Below are 25,416 nucleotides of genomic sequence, written 5' to 3'. Positions count from 1 at the left end.
TTTGAATTTTAAAGAAGGAAGAAGACTGAAGGAGCAGTATATTTAATCTTATATTATGATGCTAACTGATAAATTATTGCCATTGGAATTCGAAAAAAAGATAAACAAATCTATGATTTACGTATGTCATATAATTTGATTATCACTATAATGTTATGAATTTATGGTTTATTCTTAATTTTTTATTTCTAGTTTCTGTTAAATAAAACACGTCTATTCGCATGAATCGTTTATTCGGACTGGCTCGACGTTGACAACTACCCTATACTTATAACATACTATGTTTATAACATTAAGAACACAACACCTCCACCCTTATACAAAAATACTTAAAATACACTTTACTTATTGTAATACTACTTAAACAAAAAATATAAACAATAAAATTTTTTTTTTTTGCTCGATATCATCTAATTGTTCTCGCCGAAACCATATCGAACTGGTGGTTTCCGGACTCGCATAACCCGACGATCTGATGACCGACTACTACCAGGGCTAGGCCCTTCCCTTTCCTCCGACACATTTGACTCTTCCACGGGGGCTGGGATCAACGAATCGCTCACCTCTTTCGGTCCTGTAGTTGAGTTATCATTGGTGCTTAAACTGGAGCGATCGTTATTGTAGAGTGGCGGTTCTAAATTGGACACGCCATTATTAGTCTGATTTGAGTTATCACCATTGGTCACGGAGGCTGTCAAAGACTTTCGAGATAGTTTGTTACCTTGATTTTTATATTGTACTGCATCTAAAACAACCTTACTGGAAATATCGTTAAGTTGGTTTTTAGTAACTCTTATTTTAATTTGATCGATGTGCCTGTGTGTTTCTGTTCCAAAAATGGATCTTATTCGATAATCGCTATTCCCTAATGCCTCAACGATCGTACCGGCTACTTATTTATTTACGCCCTTGTACTCACGATACCAGACGAGCGCTCCAGCTTCGAGCTGGCGCTGCGCCCCTCCCGCAGCTCGCTCGCTGCGCGCCTGTTGCTTTGCAACTCGCGAGGCCTTTTCCGGTTTTAAGTTATCTAGTCGCATCCGTAAATTACGCCCCTGCAAGATTCTTGCTGGGCTATCTCCGGTAGTAGGATGTTCGGTATTTCTATATGCTAAAAGAAATCTGTTCAACGCTACGGATACTTCTAAATTTTGTTTAAATGCTTTGTTTATTACTCTCTTGCATGTTTTGACCGCATTTTCAGCGGCTCCGTTTGAGGCCGGGTGATAAGGGGCTGAGAAAATATGTTCAATACCGTTATGTTTTAAAAAATTCTGAAACTCATAACTAGTGAAAGGAGGTCCGTTATCACTTACTGTTTGCCTAGGTATACCAAACCTTGCCCAGAGGTCTCGTAGTACAGAAATAACATCGCTGGCTGTCGTTCTTTTCATACCGATGGCTTCTATCCATTTCGAACAAGAATCAACTACTACTAAATAAGTTACCCCACTTATAGGACCCATAAAATCCAAATGGAGCCTAGACCAAGGGCGCGACGGCCAAGGCCACGAGCGGGGGGCCTGCCCAGGAGGCGCATCAGCCGTGGCCGCGCACACTGAGCACGCGCGGCACTCCGCCTCCACGGCCTCGTCGACTCCTGGCCACCAAACATAACTACGGGCCAAGGCTTTCGTTTTGACCATGCCCATGTGTGTATCATGTAACTCTGAAATTACTTTATTTCTACATACCGCTGGTATAACTACCCGGTGACCCCACATAATACAACCAAGTTCGGAGTATAATTCCTTCCTCCGAGCAAAGAAGGGTTTTAATTCTTTTATGTCTACCTCTTGAGGCCAGCCATCTACTATGAAACTTAAGACGCGAGCCAAAATAGGATCCCTGTTCGTTTCCTTTCTTAAAATATTATAATCCAGCAGCATTGCTTCGGAAGAAAAATGTAAGTACGTTTGTTCAGGTAGGTCTACGTCTATAACGTCATTTTTTTGAGATTTAATTAAACGTGATAATACGTCAGCTGTATTTTTGTCTGTTCTTACGTATTCAATGGTAAAATCATAAGCTGACAATTTAATTGCCCAGCGTTGAAGCCTACTCGCTGCCGCGCTTGGGATACCTATGTTGGGTCCAAAAATACTAACCAAGGGTTTGTGGTCGGTCCGTAGTATAAACCTTCTACCGTATAGATAATTATGGAATTTTTCGATTGCATAGACTATTGCCAAAGCTTCTTTATGGATTTGACTGTAGTTTATCTCATGAGCTGTCAGAGAACGTGACGCGTAAGCTACTACCCGCTCGGGCGCGTTACTCCCCGCGCCGACCGCGCGCTGAGCCAGCACAGCGCCGAGCCCACTGGAACTGGCATCGACAGTTACCACGGTTTCCTTTTCCATATCAAAATGTGCTAAAGTTGTTGAATTTCCTAACATTTTTTTTACTTTAATAAAGGCTGTGTTTTCTTTTATTCCCCATTTCCAATGTTTACCTTTTCTCAAGAGTTTATAAAGTGGTGCCAAATGTGAGCTCAAATTTTTAATGAATTTTCCACAAAAGTTAACCATTCCTATGAATGACTTTAATTCAGTTATATTATTTGGATGGGGCATGGAATTTATTGCTTCCACCTTATCCGGATCGACTCGAACACCGTTCGTATCGATGACAAACCCCAAGTATTTTACTTGTTTTGATAGAAAACTACATTTATTCTTTTTAATTTTCAGACCATTTTGTTTTAAAATATCAAGAACACGTTCTATTGTGCTCAAATGGTTTGTTAAATCTGTATTTTTAATTAAAATATCATCGTAAAATACAACAACGTCTTTAATACCCTTAAATAAATCTATCATAATATTTTGAAAAATTCCTGGACTGGAAGACAGCCCATAGACAAGGCGATTATATTTATATAAGCCCCTATGCGTATTGATAACGGTGTAATTTCTTGATTGTTCCGCTAACACGATTTGATTGTATGCTTGTGAAAGATCTAGCTTAGTAAAAAAAATATTACCACTTAGATTGCTAAACAAGTCTTCCATTTTTGGAACAGGATATCGATCAACTTCAAGAACTTTATTTAAGGTTACTTTAAAATCAGCACAAAGTCTCAAACCTCCGTCCGGTTTCCGCACCACGACCAATGGTGTCGCCCAATCGGAATGCTCCACCGGCTCAATGATGCCGGCGCGCAGCATCGCATCTAGCTCCGCGTCGACGCGCTCGCGCAGCGCGTACGGCAGCGGCCGCGCTCGGCAGAAAACCGGTTGCGCACCTTCGCGAATACACAGCTCGGCTTGACCGCCCGTGTACTTGCCCAATGTGTCGTCAAAAAGGGTTTTATGCCTAGAAACAATTTCAGCAATCACATTGTGGTGAACTTTGTTAGCTCCTAAGTGATGATTCGGAATTGAGCCTACCGGTATACATATTGGTATTTGTAACTCCGCTAACCACTGACGACCCAAAAGATTGGTCGTTCCCTTCTCTAATACATATAGATCTAATCGTTTTTTTATAGTAGTATACTCCACTATTGTTTCTATAAACCCTATAGGTTGGACAATGGAGCCATCATAAAATTTGATATTTAATAAACAAGGTATTAATGGTAAATGGCTAAAGTTTTCATAATAAATTTGTTTACTAATACAAGATAAGGCGGAACCGGTATCAACTTCCATTTCTAACAAACAATTTTGAACTTTAAGTGTTATACGCACCGGTTTATAATTACATAATGACATTTGATACATGTTTTGTTCACTCGAGTCTTTCAGTTCGCCGTCTTCGTATTCGTCATCTTGCTCACTCATCAAATGTACCGGGGCTCTTTGTTGCCCGGCACTGGACGCTCCGTGCTGCCCGAATGCTCGCCGACCGCGACCCCGCGCTCCTCTCCTTGAACGCCCTGTGTTGTTTACGTACCCGCCGCGTGATTTCATTAACCGGTAACTACTAGCTGTCTCCGCTGAATCAAACATTTGCGCACGATAAGATTCATGTTTTTTAGGACACATCTTCCTAAGGTGACCGATCTCGTGGCACCAACTGCACACGTAATCCTTATATCTGCACTCCGTAGCTTTATGTCTGTTATCGCCGCATTTCGGACACTCGCTCAAATAGATTTTATTTATTCCCTCGGTCTGGGCTACGCCTTCAACCGCGCTTGCATCGCGCTCAGCCGCTTCTAATGACAGCGCTAAAGCTATCGCTCGGTTGTAAACTATGTTTTCTTCGGAGAATAATCGCTGTCTAATTACTTCACTTCTGAGCCCACAAACTAGCTGGTCTCGGAGGTTCTCATCTAAGGTTGCGTTGAATTCACAATACCTTGAAAGCTTCTTAAGTTCTGTGACGTAAGCTGCTATTGATTCGTCTTGAAGCTGCCGCCGCTGACGAAACTTATACCTTTCAGATAAAACCGACGGTTTAGGTTGCAGATGTGCTGATAGCAACTGCACTGCCTGATCAAATTTCAAGGCTGATGGTTTCTTAGGACTTGCCAATGCAGCTAATAAATCATACGCTTCTTCTCCCATAACCGAAATTAACGTCGGTATTTTTAAATCATCCGCCACTTTGTTCACCATAAAGTACATTTCTAGTCTTTCTACATAACTTAACCAGTTCCCCGATTTTACAATAAACTCACGCATATGTCCGACCGACATTTTGTAAAATTAATTCCTAAGTATGATACTATGTTTTTTTTTATCCGCGTTCGCCACTGTTAAATAAAACACGTCTATTCGCATGAATCGTTTATTCGGACTGGCTCGACGTTGACAACTACCCTATACTTATAACATACTATGTTTATAACATTAAGAACACAACAGTTTCATTTAACTTTCAAAGTTCGAAAACAGATTTGTTAACATTAAAAATGCCAAGTTCTCGCAAATCCATAGTGAATATCATAAATCAATCGAGCTCTCGACCAATGGTATCGCGTCAATTTGCTGTCAAAATGTTGTTTATGTGGTTTTTTTCCCGGGGTTGGAATAGAGTATAAAGTTGTTTTTTTAATTTTATTTATTTATTATAAAAAAGTTTTTACAAAAAAAATTGTTCTCGCCAAGCTATTGTGCTAAATTACCTATTTATGTGTTAAAACTTTGGCAAATAATATAATAACTCTAATTGTGTAATAATATAAAAACTCTAAATAACAAAAATGTGAGACCAAACGTATATAAGACACTGTCGCTATTTATTAAAATATTATGATGTCTCATAAATATACAACATTTATTCAGTGTGGTCCACGTCTTTTAAGAAGACGAAGCTAGCTCGAAATCCAGCGAAGATCTGATGATTTTTAATAGGTAATAAAATAAAACAAAAAACACGAAGATGCAATTAAAAATATACAATAACATTATACATTTCTGTATACCAAAATACTATGTAAGTTTAATACAAATAAATGGTCTCCTCGACATATTTTCCGAGATTAATCAACAAAAATAAAGCGCATGAAAATGCAATGCTTATCTGGGTTAGAACTCGTCAACTAGCCTCCCCTTTATCTTATTAGTCTTTTGTTTTGAGCAAATATTCCAATAGAAACATTTTGAACGACATGTTTTGGTCGAATGTTTTAAATTTTATCTGTTAATTTTTGTTTGATTACACTGATACGATGAATACTTCATGGCGTTGAAGGTGACGAGAGCATTTGATTGATGGGTTGGTTGTTAGATAATGATAAAAAGGGCGCTCCAATGTTGAATCAGGTCTAATATTTTCTTAGTTTATTATCAATAAACGATTACGTTAACTTTTTAATTTGAATATTTGCTAATAATAATAATAGGTACTATAACATAATAAGGAAGATGGAATTGTAAAACGGTTTAGGTAAATCCATAGTTATTTAATAGAAAACGAACATTCTGGGATCTGTTCCCACAGATTTTCGTTAAAATTTTAAAAATAAGGTTTCGTTTAATGATCTAGGTAGACTGTAAATGGACTATCTTATGGTATGTGGTTATCTATAAATTATGGCTCTGTGTGAAATATAGTAGAATTCGGTTATAATGATATCGAAAGGACCATATACATTACGGCTTACTAAACGTAGCTACTAGTAAAAGGAAAATGCAAGTTAGTAGTTTACTTGGTGCTTTGTGGCTTTGTGCAAGCCCGCCTGGGTAGGTACCACCCACTCAGCGTATATTAGGTAGTAAGGAATAGTTAAAAATTTTTTACAGCGTCATTGTCTATGGGTGATGGTGACCACTTACTATCAGGTGGCCCATATGATCATCCGTCAACCTACTCCATAAAAAAAAATAGTATGTTACTACATACTATTTTTTTAATAGAAACTATCAAACATTGTAACTTTAAGTACATGTGTACCTAACACATGTACTTAGAGATATAACATTGTTTTTGTTTTTTTTTAAATACTTAAAAGTTTGGACTGTATTGTGCAAACCACTCATAATTCTTCTCATGCTATCATCATCAAAATTCTATATAACACGAACGCATTTAGCACTTCTAATTTTATAAATTGAGTTTCGTTTCGTATATATTATCTTCTATCGTGTCATTGCTGTCAAATCCATCTATAAACACTTGTGATTATAGTTGTCATGCCTGCATTATTTCCTGATTAGTTCATCCAGAAAATGGCGGACATAATCTCATGAATAGATAGCCTTTGTTGCTCTTTTAATCTAATCTTAGATTCGATTTCCTATTTGATAAAATATTTTTCCTTCTAGACAGGTCTCGTAGTTATTTTTTTATAAATATTTAGATAAGAATATTATTTCTTGTTTATTTATAATTTTACTCTTTATATGAGTAACATATGAAACAGTAAAAATAAAATACTACTATTACTATAATTTGACTATAAAAGTATCTAAACATAAATTACATTATTAATTTTAATTCCTTGAAAACTCTATTATAAATACATCCCTACATACATACATATATGTATGTGGAAATAGTTTATATATTTTTAAGTATATTATGTATTTGATAATGACTGGCCACTTGTAATGTCAGAAACGTCTGTTAGTTTTTATATTCTGTCTGTCACTAAGATTGATATCGTTACGTTGAAAGAAATAATAAAGTTAATATGAATTATAAAACCGTGTTGTGCATTAAAACTAGCTACATCCCACAACTTTTGGGGGCTCGTCCGGGATGCTGATAAATTTGATGCCAACCGAAGACGTAAGACGAAGATTTAAGATTGAAGACTAATGAATTAAGATTTAAGATTGAAATTGAAAATTTGTATGAAGATTCACGTGTAATTGACGCCATCTTCAAATCGGAATTCTGTTTACCGACGCAACTTCACGACTTTTAAAAAACAAAAATGGTAGTTTTTCGTATCTGCCGTGCGATTCTGCAAAAACCACATTAGGATTTGAAACAGTTTTCATTTCTTAACTCATATCGAAACGACCTTGAATGGAAAAATATTTGGTATTCCGCAACGATAAGTCAAATCATGTGAAGCGAAAACTGTGAAGCGAGATGCTAGTGCAAACACTTCAATTACCGATTTTTTAAAAAACATTCCCGATTAGAAATTTCTAATAAACTAATGATTTGAAAAATAAATGACGTCATGATTCATGCTAAATATATTATAAATAATTTATTTTATAGTTTAAAATAATTTATAACGCAAAATCAGAAATATTTTATTAATATCTGGCTGAAGACAGATTACCTTTGCGTAAAATTTTGTCAAAAAAAGTATAAATGTCAACGTAAATGTTTAACATTAATATTTAATAATAAAATATCAAGTAAATATAGTAAATTGCTATTAAACAAAGAATTTAATTGAATCGAAAGTTTATCCGTAACTACTTTTAATCACTACCGTTTAGATTTATTATGGAATTCTAATGATGAAGTAAGTACCTACATACCTATTTATTTTCTATGTTTGGAATACAATAATCCCAAAAATTTAATTATATAATTTTTACGTTATAAACACTGGTCATTAAATATATGCCTAATGCCTATAATGTATATTAACTGTAATTATAAATTCTCAACTTAATTAGAAAGCATCCTGATGGTGCTACTCCTAAAAGTTTTACTACATAATATACAAACAATGTAATATACAACTACTAGTTTGAGTAATTATTTAAGTCTAATTTGGTTGATTCAGACGAATGTTCAGACATTCAGTAAATAATGTATATAATTTAGTATGTAATACAATTCACATATGTATGTTATTTTTCAACTTCTTTATAATATGATTAATGTGTTTTTAATACTATTTTATTTATTTTAGTGATACCATTGATGCTCACAGCATACCAGCATGGCAGAAAAACATGTGATAATACAGGAATAGCATCTTTAGATTCTATCATTTCTACACAAAATGATCCATATTTTAACGAGGGAGGAAAACATATTTGGGATTTGAATATGAAACATTAAAAAATTTTACACATTTTGTTGTTTTATTATTTATGCAATACTGTTTTTGTACATATAGAAATACAAATTATTATCATTACAGTATCTGTTTATCACAATGGTCTTCAAATAAGAAAATATTACAATTAGATTAGTAAAGTAACTGACATATAATAATTCATTACATATAATTTAAATAAATAATTGAAATACAAACATACCTAATTGGAATATATTCATTTAATAAGTTATTTTTATATTAAATAACATTAATAGAATAGTGTACATTATCTAACATTTAACAATTTATAACACTTCATTTTATTAAATAGTTAAAATATTTGCAATGTCTATACCATTTTTTTTTTATTAACACACTTATTCATGTTTGTACTAGTTGTTATTTTATCAGAATTTCTTATTTTGTCTTTTCCTTTAAAATGTAATATATTCCACTGACTTGAAATACATGTAATATTTTTTGTTTTATTATTATTAAATATCCTAATATGTGATAGACACAACAGTATGCAGGAATCCAGCTTCTTAAATTAGAAAAGAAATTGAAATTCAATTCAAGTATCTACTTATTGTTCTTAAATCTTTACCATGAAGCATCAATTTGTCCGTGTAGTTTGTATGGTATCTGGTTGTAATAAATTATATCTGTTTACCTATAATTTATATATGTAAATATATTTTCTAGTAAGATATTATTGACTTAGCTGTAGTCTTATATAAATGTATGCAATCCATCTGAAATAGAATGATAGTAAATTGATATGTTAATTAGAAGGAACTAATACCCTTAATATAATAATCAGCATTATTATATGTTAAAGAAAAACGGTGTAAAATTGTAAACCTCAGATCAAGGCCTTTACAGCATAAAGGTTTTTGATAATTTTCTATATATTATTAGATCTTAAATTCTTAATTGACAATGAATTATTAGTAATTCGTAGATGCGAGATAAATATTACTTCATTTTCTTAATGATTAAAAGTAAGATCTACTTAGGTATGCTTACGTTAGGATACATTCTCCGAGTGATAATATCATGCCAAGGTAGTTTTATTTGGTCCGAAGATACATTATTAATAGATCACATTGATTTACAGTTTTCGCTTAAGCCTTCCGCCACCTTTGATCTACTTTTAATTTGACGTATTTAGCCGAGATTAGTTTCATTTTTTAATTTCGAAATCGAGATACAGAATGCCAATTAATGTCAAATAATACAGTTCTCACTGAAACTAGTTCGTATTACTTTCAATCTCACAAAACGGCGCTAGTATAGATTTAATTCGAGTTTGCTGAATGCCAAATAGAGTTTTCATTAGAAATCCCACATATGGAGTCGAAAAATGGGTTTCGGAATCGCCCAGCTGATGTCAAAGATTGAATTTATGAAGATAAAAATTAAATGAGTATAATTAAACCATCATTTTGCCCGACTACTGCCAGAAGACGAAAATTGAAGAGGAATTTTAGATTAAAGAAAAATTCAAGTTGTTCTCTGAGAATGCCGCCGAAAAAAGATGAAAAAGAAGAAGACGAATACGATGTGCGAATTTCATTCAAGGATTTAGAGAAGTCGATGACAACATTTACCGGAGATGACACCTACCCTATTGAAACATTTATTGATGAATTTGAAGACACGGCTGAGATTATGAAGTGGACTAAACTTGAAAAACTGATTTATGCGAAGAGGCTTTAGATGGAACTGCGAAATTGTTCTTGCGATCTTTGGGAAGAGTTAAAGATTATACGACGCTGAAGAAAGAACTTAAAGAAGAATTTTGGCCAAAGATCAATAGTGCAATAGTGCATAAGAACCTCGCCTCACGTAAGATGAAGAATGAAGAAACTCTTCAACAATACTTCCTTTCAATGAAAGAATTAGCACTTAATGGCAAAGTTGAAGACGCTGCTTTGATTGAATACGTGATTGATGGTATTCGTGACTCGGAGGCAAATAAAGTCATTCTTTATGGTGCCAGAGATATGAAAGAATTTCGCAAGAAATTGGACATCTATAGTGAGTTTAGAAAAAAGATGTCTAAACCTGCACATTCCGCGCAAGGACATATGTCTGGACTGGCCAAACCTCGAAGAAAGACTCGTGTACAAAGATGCTATAATTGCGGTGATGTAGATCACGTTTCATCTAGCTGCCCAAAAGGAGTCAAATGTTTTAAATGCAACGAATATGGCCATAAATCCACTGAATGTGCCAATAAGCCTACAAAGACGCTAAATATTGACAGTGGAAATGAAAGAGAAGGTTCCCTACAAGAAAATAAAGATTAACAACATATACACTATAGCTTTGATTGATACCGGAAGTGACGTAAATCTTATTACCAAATCAGAATTCAATAAAATCAAGGATAACATAAAAGACTATAAAGCAGAATCAACTTGTATTACCGGAATTGATAAACACGAAGTGTACGCTGAAGGAATGTTTTTAGCTACTGTAAAAATTGATAAATATTACACAGACCTCAAGTTTCATGTCGTTAGGGACCACGATATCTCAGTCAAGATAATTATTGGTAATCCCATCTTGAAAGATTTTAAAGTAAATTTTACTCCTGATGGTATTTTTGTTGAAAAAATTACACATCTTACACTCTTAATGGAAACGAATGAAAAGGAAGAAGTCCATGGTATAGAGGATTCAGAATACAAAGAGAAGATCCATAGAATGTGCAAAGATTACAATCCTCAAGAGAAGATAGAACATCAACCAGAAACTCGGATGAAGCAAGCAGACGCCCTGAGTAGAAACCCAATATGTCTGATACTCACAGAAATCACAGCGCGTATAAAGAAAGCACAATATGAAGATGAACATGTTAAACTAATAAAGAAAATTCTAGAAACACATGCTTACGAAGAGTTCATAATACAGAATGAAATATTATTCGAAACGACGGATGGTAACAAACTAATTGTTGTACCGAAGAATATGCAAAACGAAATAATACGCCAAAATCACCTGAAAGGACATTTTGGAGTTGTAAAAACAGAAGAATTAATTAAACGAGAGATTTTTATTCCAAATTTAACCGAGAATAATAAAAGAAAAGAGCTCAGGCAAAAGGCTAAAGAATCTATAAAGAAGATACAAGAGGAGAACATTAAATCTTACAAGAAACGAAGGAAAATGGCTAAAGAATAGCTATTGGAGACTTGGTAGCAATCAAAAGGAAACACGGTGAAGAAAGTCGGCAATGGTGAAGGTCCAATTAACACTACCACATCAGCAGACTACATGAAGCCTTGGATTTCTGAAGAGGAAGATTCATCTGGGTCAGATGAACCTGCAGGATAGCCGTGTGGAAATAGTTTATATATTTTTAAGTATATTATGTATTTGATAATGACTGGCCACTTGTAATGTCAGAAACGTCTGTTAGTTTTTATATTCTGTCTGTCACTAAGATTGATATCGTTACGTTGAAAGAAATAATAAAGTTAATATGAATTATAAAACCGTGTTGTGCATTAAAACTAGCTACATCCCACATGTATGTATGTCTGAATGAAAAGGGGAAAATGAAACAACTTAATTTTGATTTGATGAAAGATTTATTTATAATAAAATAATAAACAATTCTGTAAACTGATTATTATAATTAAAATTTCTAAGATTAAATCTCTTTTTACTCACAGATTAGATAATATACAATATTTGTTATATTTAAATGCAAAGAGTATTATATAATTACGGGAGTGAATCGAACAGAATAATATCTTTGTCTCCCTCTAGAGTGCAGCGAGCTGGTACAGATAATATATAAGATTTTTAGTTTTTTGTACAATATATAAAACCGGGAATCTCTTCTTTTAATTGAACTAAATGATGCAGAAGATTTAACACCACAATTGAGTGCTACGCGGTTACTAAGAGCGCTTATTGAATAAGTCTTTATCAATATACTTTTTGAAGGGATTGTACGTCAAATATTACTAAAACAAATAACTGTACAAAAGTTGTGTATCATTAATAGAATCTAGAAAAACAATACCAATATTTTACAAAATATTATATTATATAATGCATCATTTTAAAATTTTCTAATTTTTAGTGTAATTTAAATGCTGTTTCATTAACAAAAATAAATTATTTATGTAAACAATGTGTATAATCGAGCCGATTTGATTACATAAATAGTACAGATCATAACGTCTTGCCGCGCCCGTACGTACATTACGTAGGAAAATCTATGGATGTGTGAACACTCACACACACATGATACGGTGACGAGAGACACGTCCTCTCTCTGCGAGCACTCGACGCGGACTGACGAATTGAGCGCTGTTTCTATATTAATAGATATATAAATAAAATTATATATATATTAATTCGAAGACTTAATCTTTATAATTGAATATACAGGTGGGTAATCATGTATATATATTATAATAATTCACCAAATTTAAGTAAGGATTATGTACGGTACATTTTGTTTGAGTAACAGATAAAAATTTTCATAACAGCTCTTAATTAATATTAAACAGTAATATTGTACTTTTATTTAAAATAAGGAAACATTATAGTTTCATGTAACGCGCCATAACTTAATTTCTAACTGGAATATCATTTAATAAAGTCCATTAAAGGCTTCAACAATCGACGCACTCATATTAAGGTTGTAATATTACTATAGTTAAACCAAATACCATAACTCATCCACTGAGGATCAAGATTATTTTCAATTCTTCCACTTAATCGACTGAAAAAAAAAACAAATAACTTCAATTTATTACTCGTTATCACACATTGAGTACAGTACATTACATATGACATTTATGTTATTAAATTATAAACAAAAATGTAATTGTTATTAAGAATCTTTGTCAGTCAAAAGTATATCATTGAAAAGGAAACATAAAAAGGAGACGAAAACGCTGTTTATTGGTTTGTACTGCTGTGCGACAAAGACAAATATAGTGTGCGAGCGAGAGGCGAATAGGGATGACGTAACTTATGTCATTCTTTATTTTCGTAGTTAGACTACAATTTTGTTACTCACATTTTTAAGTATCGCAGTAAATATCGTCGAGATGGCCCAGTGGTTAGAACGCGTGCATCTTAACCGATGATTGCGGGTTCAAACCCAGGCAAGCACCGCTGTTTCATGTGCTTAATTTGTCTTTATAATTCATCTCGTGCTCAGCGGGGAATGAAAACGTCGCGAGGTAACCTGCATATGTCTAATTTCATAGAAATTCGGTCACATTTGTATTCCACCAACCCGCATTGGAACAGCGTGGTGGAATATGTTCCAAAAACATTCTCCTCAAAGGGAGAGGAGGCCTTTAGCCCAGCAGTGGGAATTTACAGGCTGTTGTTGTTGTTGCGGTAAATATCGCATTTCAAGTGATTGACTGTATAAGACGACAAAGATACGATGTCACATATATTACTAATAAAGTGGTCCAATAGAAGGGAGGAGGACCTTTTCTTGGACCTGGTCACTTTGGTCGAAGCTACTGATACCGTCGAAATTGTGTCAAGACTACACTCGAGCCGAGATGGCCCAGTAGTTAGAACGCGTGCATCTTAACCGATGATTGCGTATCAAACCCAGGCAAGCACCACTATATATATATGCTTAATTTGTGTTTATAATTCATCTCGTGCTCAGCGGGGAATGAAAACGTCGTGAGGTAACCTGCACGTGTCTAATTTCATAGAAATTCTGCCACATGTGTATTCCACTGACCCGCATTGAAACAGCGTGGTGGCTTTAGCCCAGCAGTGGGAAATTTACAGGATGTTGTTGTTGTTTACACTCATTGCTATAGTATATTAACTCACCGCATCCCTGAGCGTGTTATCAGCCAGGATATACTCCTCTGACTGAGGATTCAAGGTCATCTTGTAATTCGTAAGAGTCGACCTATCCTTCTGTTTTGCCAGTGATTCGATTACCACGGAATGTACCTAAAAAGTTTTGTAATATTTCAATTATACTTTACGTGTAATTTGCCACTTGTATATTGGTTAGAGGTTATTCCACCATGCTAACGTAACCTAGTGAAAATTAGACCACTGGATCGGTACACGATAGTACTTGGTGGTCACCATAGAGATCAGCGCTGTGAGAAATATTAGTTTATTGTGTCTGTAGTTAGTAGTACTGGCTCACTTGTCCTTGAAAACGGAACACAATAATGCGAATTATAACTGTTTGGCGGGAAAATATCCGAAGATTTTGCGTATCGTCTTCATCTCTATGTCCCTATATTAAACAAGTTTTACCGCCAAGTAAATAATATTGAGTTCATAAATGCATAATTTTTAAATGTTATCCTAAGTCATCTTCCTTTTAAACATATAGTTATTAGCTGTATATCTTTGTTTAATGCAACATATTATACAAATAAAAAAATGTATAGTACTGTAAATTTAACCTTAAAATTTCAATCAGTATGTAGCGTATAAACATAAATCAGTTCAAAAATGAAGTTCAAACGTGAAAAACAACAAAAAATAGTATATTTATATACAATATCACCTGGTATTGTATACTAATATATTTAGCCCTTTGTATATTGATTCAGACGGCCCGGTGGTTCGAACGCGTGCACAGAATTTCTAAGCGCTTAATTTGTCCTGATAATTGATCTCGTATTTCTGGATAAATCAAAATATCACGAGGAAACCTGCATGTATGCATTTCAAACCAAATCAAATCATTTTATTCAAGTAAAATTCACAATTAAGCGTTTTGGAATCGTAGATATTTAAATACTAGCACCGTTTCGGAAAACCTGCTCCAGCGTAAAGTAACTCTTTTCAAATAAACAATGTTGTTTTTTACGATAATTAGTGTCCTGTGCCAAAATCCAGTCGTTTTTTTTTTATTTCAATGAATTTTGCCACATCTGCGTATCCACCAAACCGTTGAAACAGTGAGGTAGAATTAGATCCCAAACCACCCCAAAGGGAAATGAGCCTAAGTCCAGCATTTGCAGGTTGTCACTTTACCTTATACTTCTGCGCTAATCTCAATCGATCCTCCGAATTCTGTATCTTGTTGAGGCAAGTTGCCAACATTTGTTTGCTTGCGGACAGCTCGCTCAGTCTCGATAGGAGCGTCTCCATCGGTATGTGAGACGAGACCGTTGTACGACCGAGCCAGTCCTGGTGTTGCCATGATAAAAAATAAAAAAAAAGTTGACATTACAATTAAATTAAAAAACATTGAGATATTAATATATAAAAAGGCTATTTAATTTAATACATTAAAAAGGTAAACATTATAAATAAAATAATCCATACTAATTAATATTATAAATGTGAAAGTAGCTCTGTCTGTCTGTAATTCTTTCACTACCAAACTAACGAACCGAATTTGATGAAGTTTGGCATGAAGCAAATTTGAACTCCAAGGAAGAACATAGTACTTTTTATTGGGAAACCTAGTTTGTGTCGTACAATGTTATTGTTTCTGGAATACAAGTGTAACTACTAGTGATACTTACTTTTTTCGTGAAAAGAGACTCGACGATATCCCACTTGTTGGAGTTCGCGTGTACGTTTAACACCACCCAGTCGTACTGTAGTGGAGTCACCTGAAATGCAAGTATAGCAATGTGACATAAATAACAGCAAAATGTAGTTATAATTTACTTTAAATTCTACTAAAAATCTTCCAATTTAATAATATCAATGTAAATTAATTCAAAAATGTCAAAAAAGTTCTAACATCAAAAAAATACCTTATTAGTATACAATACAGGTAGTATTGGTTGTATTTGTTATTGGTGTTTAAAGTCGGTTATTATTATTATTATTATTATTTATATATGTAAATTATACTCGGCATAATTTTGCCGGATTCAGTCGACATACACGGGCCTAGGCCAAGTGCACGACAGTCTTAAAGTGCGGTATTATTATTATTATTATTAATAGTACTTAAATTCCTTTATTTTACTTAGAAGCAAGAAATAACGTCGTTTCGAAAATAAACTGAGCGGAAAAGAATTAAATAATAATAAAATCATAGTGTCTGTTTGTAATATTAAAATAACCGCTTATTACTTAATGCATATGTATATATGTATACACGGTACACATATGAAAATAATATTTTTTATTCTCTGTTTGTTCCGGCTTATTCTGAAACGGCTGGACCGATTTTGATGGGAGTTTCAATGGCAGATAGCTGATGTAATAGGAAGTAACTTAGGCTACAAGGATAACTGTTTGTTATAAACTATAAAATCCCTTTTATTATATATTTTTCCACATAAAAAACTCAGACTCGCATGTATCACGGATATAGTATGACATATGTACTTAATGATTTAATTTTTTAAATGTTGAAAAAGGGTAACTACTGAGTTTCTTGCCGGTTCTTCTCGGTAGAATATAATTTCCGAACCAGTGGTAGCTTCACTTAATTGTAAAATGTCGATTCAAAGGTGCTTGTAAAAGCCTACTCGAATAAAGTTTATTTTGATTTTGAGAGATGACCTAATGACCTACTCTCCCATTAAGGAGAGGGCTTGGAACATATTACACCACACTGTTCCAATGCGGGTTGGTGGAATTCACATGTGGCAGGATTTCAATGAAATTAGACACATGCAGGTTTCCTCACGATGTTTTCCTTCACGCCGAGCACGAGATGAATTGTATATACAACTAGCTTTTGCCCGCGACTTCGTTCGCGTGGACTTCAGGTTCGTCCCGTCTAGTCTAGTAATCGCTTAAAATCGCTTCGTAAATAAGTCATTATTTCTCGTACAAAGTAAAGGATAAAAAATGGTTATTGTGGGTTATTCCTAAGAGATAAACATATACCATCACGGACTTTTTTGTAGACCTTTCTAAGTTGTACAATACTGTAGTACATTGTTTTGATCTATATTTTAGGATTCAGTCAGCGTTTGCAATGTAAGCGCAAAAAATGTGTTTTTTTACGACCTCACATTAGAAACCTCAAAAATTGTAGCCTATGTGTTATTCTGATGTATAAGCTATATTGTGGTAAAGTTTCATAAAAATCCATTCAGTAGTTTTTACGTGAAAGAGTAACAAACATCCATACATCCATACATACAAACTTTCGCCTTTATAATAGTAGTAGGATTGTATCTTGTGTATACCTGTTGTCGTTGGCAAAGGGTGAGCGGCGACATCATATTCCCTGCGCCCTCGGTCCAGTGATGAGTACAACAGTACGACAGACAATGCAACGTGGATTTGTTGTTAAGGTCCGCTTTGTTAGCGCATTTCTGCCATTCTTCGAACACAATATTAAAAAGACTAAAATATTTATAAGAACACCATGTATAGTACGACACAACTTAGATGTCGCATCGGCAAAATTCGTAAAACCGATCACATCCGAATTGAGTACGCGATCCCAAATTATCAATATTTATTTCTCATGCGAATATGATCTTTGCACAAATGTAATAACTGGTAATATCATATGACCAAATATAATAGTCAATTTGACGTGTCGATTTACATGCACTTGCTTTCTCTGACGCGGGAATCGATAGCGACAAATAGCGTCGAATGGCGCGATTGGGAGCTATTTCTATTGGTTGTGTAAATCATCAGTAATCGGTTTTATTTTCATTCCATAGCATTTTCCGATGCTACATCTTATTTGTGTCATACTATACCTACTATATAAAATAAATCATTATCTCAGCGTAGACTTAAGACATTATTTTTTTAAAGACTTAATCTTCAATCAACATATTTAAAAGTCACAGCCTTTGAATTTCCCACTGCTGGGCTAATGGCGTCCACGCTGTTCCAATGCGGGTTGGTAGAATGCACATGTGGCAGAATTTCGATGACATAAGTCACATGCCGGTTTCCTCACAATGTTTTCCTTCAGCGCCAAGCCCGAGATGAATTATAATGCCTGCTGGCTGCCTGGCCCAGCAGTGGGAAATTTACAGGCTGTTACTTTACTTTACTATAAATAAGTTCAGTTAGAATTGGAGTTTATCGATAACAATTTTCTTTAATGTTATTTACGTTTTCTTTTTATTATACAGCCTTAAAATTACACACTAAATATAAAACTTACAAAGTAACATATTTTTCGCTCTCTAAAGTTAATTCTTTATTCAATCGTAAACGTGACAATTCAGTAACTTGCAATCAAGAAACCACATCTACATGTGCAGAGAAAAAAGAGGTCACTTGACTTACCTTACCTTACTACCTTACCTAATAATTTAACGTAATCTGTGACCATTTTAGTCTGATGAGTGTCAATCCCGGGTTGGTTGAAATGATTCGACAGCAAATTGTTTATTTTCCTCAACAACCCTTCGACACTGTTGCCTTGCGTCTTCACTATATGTTGGAATTGATAAATCTGAAAGGAATCGATAAATCTAAAAAAATATTCAATGCAGTAATCAAAACTAAGTACAGAGAAAGCTTCTGTTGTTTTACCCAACACTATATATTTCTACATGTCAATGCAGTGGCGCATTTACAAATTTGCCGTAGTATAGTACTACACAAGCTAGATGTAGCATCGGAAAATGCAATGGAATGAAAATAAAACCGATTAATGCCGATTTACACAACCAATAGAAATAGCTCCCTTCGCGTCATTCGACGCTATTCGTCGCTATAGATTCTCGCGTCAGACAAAAACAAGTGCATGTAAATCAACGTGTCAAATTGACGAATATTAAGTTATTACGTTTGCGCAAAGATCACATTCGCATGAGAAATAAATATTGATAATTTTGGATCGCGTACTCAATTCGGATGTGATCGGTTTTACGAATTTTGCCGACGCTACATCTAAGTTGTGTCCTACTATAAGCTATTCGATTTTTGCCGTCCCTACTGACTTTCAAAATTCGATACGTTTTTTTAGTTAACAATCACAATTTATTCTGAAAATGAAAATTTATGATTTGTTTTCTATCGTCCTCATTACATCGGCCTTTATACGTTATTAGTATAATTATGAACTGGGTGATATTTCTGTCAGATACTAGATTATTTTTCCAACCCGCTATGTAGTGACGAGTATACGGATTACGGACGCAATGTGTATACATATAACAATAAGATTTTTTTATTACTGTAAGATAAAGACAATTTGGGCTAAATTTGCCGCCCCTCTAAATATGCCGCCCTAGGCTCCAGTCTACTTAGCCTATTGGTAAATCCGCCACTGTGTCAATGGGTGTATCGTTAAAGATGTATGTCATAGAGTTGCCGACAACGTTTGGGCCACCTGATGAAGTAGTCACAACCGCCTATAGACAATGGCGCTGTAAGAAATATTAACTATTCCTTACATCGCCAATGTGCCACCAACCTTGGGAACTAAGATGTTATGTCCCTTGTGCCTGTAGTTCTGGCTCATTTCCCTTCAAACCGGAACACAATAAAACCAAGTACTGTTATTTGGCGGTAGAATAACTGATGAGTGGGTGGTACCTACCCAGACGGGCTTGCATCAAGCCCTACCAACAAGTAAATTGTACAGGAGATAATTAATTATACGTAAAATACTTCATAAAAGGTAATTTTGCTCAGATATCTCATAAGAGACATACACAGAAATATAAAATAAATTATTATTATTACCGCGGCTTCTGGACTCCTTCCGAGCATGCTGAAAATAAAACACGCAATTTATAAAAAATCTTTTCGAGTAAAAAACAATACGTGAAAAAACTATTTTATTTTTGTATCAGATTGTATACATATAAGTTTAACTTAAAAAAATGCTTTTATGCTATTATTTGTGAGCATTTTTATCGTTATATTTAATTATATAATACATCACATAACAATTTTTTATGATATTATGTAATATATATAAGTATTACAAACATTTATTAAAAAGCTACTGTTTCGTGAGTAACTTCATTATGATGAAGATCACTCAATATTTTTCAAATAATTTAGATACTTATTTTGAGATTTAACAAAAAAATCAGTAAGTGATAATCTTTATCTTTTATCAACTTAACGTGTTGTATCCTTGCGGTAGCAATAGGCTAATTGACTGGTTTTTAAAATCCATTTTATATTATTTAGTAGAGGTTAAGAAACCCAGTAAAAGTTTATTTTTTATTTCTAGTACATATTTGCCGAAAAATATCATATTAAAAATTCCGTATTTAAATAACGCGCGAAAACGCTACTCGGCAAATATGGCGCTGCAATGGGGTCGGTGACGTTACTTTGCTGTATTTTTATCTGTGGTACATATAGTAGAAAAGCAAGGTTTACAAGAAAATGACTTCATCATAAGCCCGGCCAATCAGGAGCGTTTCCTGTCACGTGACAAACGTTTGAAAAAATGCATTTTTATTTATTGATTTTCGAGATTGAGTTTCGTTAGTAAATAACCATTTTTAAACTCATAATATACACTGATTGTCACAACCGCCTGATTGCAATAATTCACAATTTATTTTTCGTCGTCAAATAGCCTATTGTAGCTTACAGAGGTATCTGTAAGCTACCACAATCGAGTTTTCGTACAGGAAACTTTTTGGATGTCTCATCATAATGAATTACTTGACAGTAATTAAGTGAAAAAATTCACCAGGGACCCTGAACTAGGTGATGTTAAAATCTAAATAATTTTATAGTAAGATTCTCAAGATCCAAATAAATTAGAATTAAAGTACATCAATAACATGTAATAAAAACAAAAATCTATAATTAACTTCATTTCGTTTATAATTTATAAATTGTAAACTAGACGCTAAATAGTAGTTTATAAAGCTTTTTTTTAACAGTAATAACTTACGTAAGTAAGTCCGTGAGGTCGGTAATTTTTCCTTCCGTTTGGAGGAAACTGATATAATGACTCAACGCCAACGGCCGTGACGATAAGAGCTCGTATACTAGCTTCTTATTCAGTGTTTGAATTAAGAACAGCACCACCTAGAATAAATTTAAAAATGTGTTTTTTTTTTAAACATGCCAAAGGCTATTCATAATACATCTTTTAGCTATAATATTGGCAGTTTACACATGTTAAGAAATCCAATCTATGCTAATTAAAAATGCGAATAATATTTTATCTATCCGGTAAATTACTGAGCCGATTTTGATTAATTTTGGTTTGAAGCAAGCTTCAAGTCTAAAAACGGACTCAGGCTATTTTATATTCATATACCTGACAACAATCCCTAAAACGCGAGCTAACCCGCGGGCGGAAAGTATTATATTTATATATTAGCTGTATCGGAGACATCGCGCTCGTTTGAATTTAAAAAATAAACATTGTTCAGTTCGCAGATTTTACTATAAATTATACATACGTGACGGCGGCGCGAGAGTTGCGCGTGCCACAGTATAGTATTTGAAATTTGCAGCGTTACTTTATTATTAACTAAGAAAGTGGCATATAGAACTCTTTATTGCCTATCAGCCAGAGAAAGTCCTATCAAAATCGGTCTAGACGTCGCAGAGATTAACCAGAAACAGAAACAGACAGCAGACAAAAATTATAAAGAATGTTATTTTTTTTATATGTACCATACATACAACAACAACAACAACAACAATGAATCCAGTAAAAACGATTATATTAATATTACAAACAGACTTTCAAATTTTATTATGTATATATGTTAATTACTTAATCAAACAAAAGCCACTGACAGAAGCTATTAAGTATTAAATGAATACTTACAGTTAAAATAGCATTGCCATCACCGATCGCTATAGCTCCATCAAGTAATTCAGTTTTACTTTTCAAGCTACGGTGGGTATGTAGTCGGAAACTTCGACCCAGGACTAACCTCTTCAATGTCACTGCTACCGTTTGTTCTGGCTCAGGTTTGTCCTTTGGATCTTTACCAGATTGGGCTAACAGAACTGAAATAAACGAGCAAGCCTTACATTAATTACTTTTGTGAGTGACGTCTTACGTAATAGTAATAAAGTAACAGCCTGTACATTTCCCACTGCTGAGATAAGACCTCCTCTTCCATTAAGTGAAGTGAATATTCATGTGTTTATTATTTATCTCGTGCTTAGCGGGCAACGAAAACGTCGTGAGGTAACCTGCATGTGTCTAATTTCATAGAAATTTTGCAGCAACAGTGAATGTAAATTTCTCACTGCTGGGATAAGGCCTCCTCTTCCATTAAGGAGAGGGTTTGGAACATATTCCACCACGCTATTCCAAAGCGGGTTGCTGGAATGCACATGTGGCAGAATTTCGATGAATTTATACACATGTAGGTTTCCTCACGATGTTTTCCTTCACCGTCGAGCATGAGATGAATTATAAACACTAATTAAGCACATATATATAGTGGTGCTTTCCTGGGTTTGAATCCGCAATCATTGGTTAAGATGTATGTGTTCTAACCACTGGGCCATCTCAGCTCAATGGTAATAAAGAACATTATTATTATATAAAAATAAACACCATTAATATTATAACCTCTTGGAAAATTGGTTGCTAATATCTGAAGTGCAAAGTTTTCTGTTATATACTTCTACGATATAACAGGACAGCAATAACAGATAAAAAATAATGTTGAACACCTTCACACATATCACGGAACCATTGATAACACTGAATTGCTGAGTCAGTTATCCCTCCGTGTACCATCTCGTTTGCCACGGCATCCCATCTCATTGCTCAAACATAAACAGTACAGGACAAATCCTGGGTATCACTCCTTAATACCTAGGATGTGTAGGCAGTACGGGGAAATATGTGAAAGGGATGGTTCCATTGATTTGTTTTGTGACAGTTTAACAGAATTTAAGTCAAAGATTTGCAATAGCATTATTAATCAATTGTAACTTGACTTGTGCTGTGTTTAGTTGTGACTGTAGCTGTGTTGTTGTCTTGGAGATTAGTAATTGTTTCTATTATTGACTCATCAGCTTTTGTTTGTTGTTCTTTTTTAAGTTAGCCTATTTTTATCAATTACCTTATATCTTGTAAATTCATATCTACTTAAATATGACTTTACATTCCTAGTTTGAGTCTTCATTTTAGCCTTACCTGTTTTCGTATAGTTTTACTTTTTATGCAAGCTGTAACTACCTTTAAGTGAAATAATATTAACTCAAATTTATCTATAGTTAAATGAAATACTCTTTTAACTAATACTTACTCAAATCCAAAACTTTGGGTGAAACCAAAGTCGACAGAGGAAGAAGCGTTGTCTTCGCATTTGAAACAGTCGAAGTGAAAACATTCTCCGATTGTCCTGGGTAAGACTTTTGACCGATAGCGAGGATTTCTTGAGGAGTTAACTGAAAGCATAAATATAAACTTATTTTTATCAGTCGTATCAATTGTATTAAACATTTTAACAGTGAAATTGATCTTCATATTGGTTAAATTATAGTATAACATTGCAGATTCTGGAAGTACTAGTTTTATATCTTAGATTGACCTCAACAAAACAAACAAGCAACAACAGCCTGTAAATTCCCACTGCTGGGCTAAAGGCCTCCTCTCCCTTAGAGGAGAAGGTTTGGAACATATTCCACCACGCTGTTCCAATGCGGGTTGGTGGAATACACATGTGGCAGAATTTCTATGAAATTTGTTAAAATAAGCACATGAATCAGCGGTGCTTGCCTGGGTTTGAACCCGCAATCATCGGTTAAGATGCACGCGTTCTAACCACTGGGCCATCTCGACTCGAGATTGACCTCAATGAGAAGTTATTTAATTTGTACATAGAGCATTTGGTTTTGCAATTAAACTACATCCCCTACTACCAACCCGTAGAATTATAAGTTTGGTGAATTATAAGTTCATCGGAAAATATATCGCAGAAACATATGTCAATGTACTGTAACCGAAATTTATTAGAATCTAATTTAAAAAATAATTACTACACAAAATCTTTTAGTCTTTAATAAAGTTAAAAACTGTTTGTTGTAAAACTGTACTATTCTCCTATAAAAATATATTTTGGGTATACAAGGTAAATCCAATAGGTAAGAAAGAAGTAAAGAATGTTCATATAAAAATTTCTTCGTACCACATCATCGTCAAAGCTAAAGGCTTTAGTTTTTGTTTCACTAGTATTCCAATAGTCATCGTCAGCCATTGTCGCGAAAATTTATTAGAAAATACTTGTAAAAGAACTCAAATTAATAATACAATAAAAACGTAAATAAACAATATTTTACACCTATTGTCAGTTTGACATTTGTCAATTTTGGCAGATAGGGTTGTCAGCTGCATAAATAATAGTACCCGTAATGAGTACTCCAAAAATAGAACTAAAACCAAAAATTCGAAAAGTAGAAGAATACAAATATAAAAAAGTGTTTAAAAAAACATTTTGTAGGTAACAGCATGTTCAATGAGTCTTGTAATACATATATTTTTAAATATCACACGAGAAAGCTGAAAATACTAAAAAAGTCGTAACTGTACAATCAATTTATTTTTCAGTTTCGCTCTCAACTTTTCAATAACAATCAACCGTAAGTCAAAAATTTATATGACTTAAGTTGTAAAACGTAACGTGCGTGTATCTTATCATAATTCTCGTATCACGATACACAGCCGAGTTATCACAAAAACCAAGTTTAACTTTTCTAAGCTCTCTCTACAAGATCTTAAAATCTTTCTCGATTCATTCACATTTCTCATACTATTTTTTTTGTCTATATTATTACTGAACTACCCCGGCTTTTATATTTAAATATGGATAAGAACAAAATCTTGAAACTGAAAATTGGACAATGAATGAAATATAAGCATATAATGAAAGAGCGATTCAAATAGTACCTACTATACTACTACTCTACCGCCAAATAACAGTACTCAGTATTGTTGTGCTCCGGTTTGAAGGGTGAGTGAGCCAGTGTAACTACAGGCACAAGGGGTATAATATCTTAGTTCCCAAAGTTGGTGGCGCATTGACGATTTAAGGAATAGTTATATATTTCTTACAGCGTCATTGCCTATGGGTGATGGTGACCACTTACCATCAGGTGGCCCATATGCTCGTCCGCCTACCTATAAC

General features: G+C 34.1%; 1 protein-coding gene and 1 long non-coding RNA gene across 2 annotated transcripts; one reads left to right on the top strand and one right to left on the bottom strand.

The window, feature by feature from the left end:
• Positions 1-7,740: 7,740 nt before the first annotated feature.
• Positions 7,741-8,443, top strand: LOC124539844. Its single transcript, XR_006967103.1, has 2 exons — positions 7,741-7,882; positions 8,279-8,443. It is a non-coding gene; the product is annotated as an uncharacterized LOC124539844 (long non-coding RNA).
• Positions 8,444-13,044: 4,601 nt separating this feature from the next.
• Positions 13,045-24,588, bottom strand: LOC124539881 (vacuolar protein sorting-associated protein 16B). The gene is made up of 11 exons (XM_047117241.1): positions 24,421-24,588; positions 23,539-23,680; positions 22,095-22,279; positions 21,204-21,340; positions 20,027-20,054; positions 18,638-18,788; positions 17,551-17,687; positions 15,919-16,008; positions 15,422-15,577; positions 14,249-14,374; positions 13,045-13,160 (listed from the first exon to the last, which is right to left on the bottom strand). Exons 1-11 carry the CDS (start codon positions 24,487-24,489, stop codon positions 13,140-13,142), a joined length of 1,242 nt encoding a protein of 413 aa, XP_046973197.1. The 5' UTR covers positions 24,490-24,588; the 3' UTR covers positions 13,045-13,139.
• Between the last annotated feature and the right edge of the window lie 828 nt (positions 24,589-25,416).

Source organism: Vanessa cardui, chromosome 23 (assembly GCF_905220365.1).
Source record: "Vanessa cardui chromosome 23, ilVanCard2.1, whole genome shotgun sequence".
In the NCBI taxonomy this organism is placed as follows: Eukaryota; Metazoa; Arthropoda; class Insecta; order Lepidoptera; family Nymphalidae; genus Vanessa; species Vanessa cardui.
Note: the sequence above shows the minus strand (reverse complement) of the source record. Positions and strands in the feature narration are given on the sequence as shown.

Coding starts and splice junctions, on each gene's coding strand:
- LOC124539881 (XM_047117241.1), bottom strand. CDS start 24,489: ATGGCTGACGATGACTATTGGAATACTAGTGAAACAAAAACTAAAGCC. Junction 18,789..20,026: donor GAAGGAGTCCAGAAGCCGCG/GTAATAATAATA, acceptor GATTCCTTTCAG/ATTTATCAATTCCAACATAT. Junction 14,375..15,421: donor GATTAGCGCAGAAGTATAAG/GTAAAGTGACAA, acceptor AAAACTTTTTAG/GTACATTCCGTGGTAATCGA.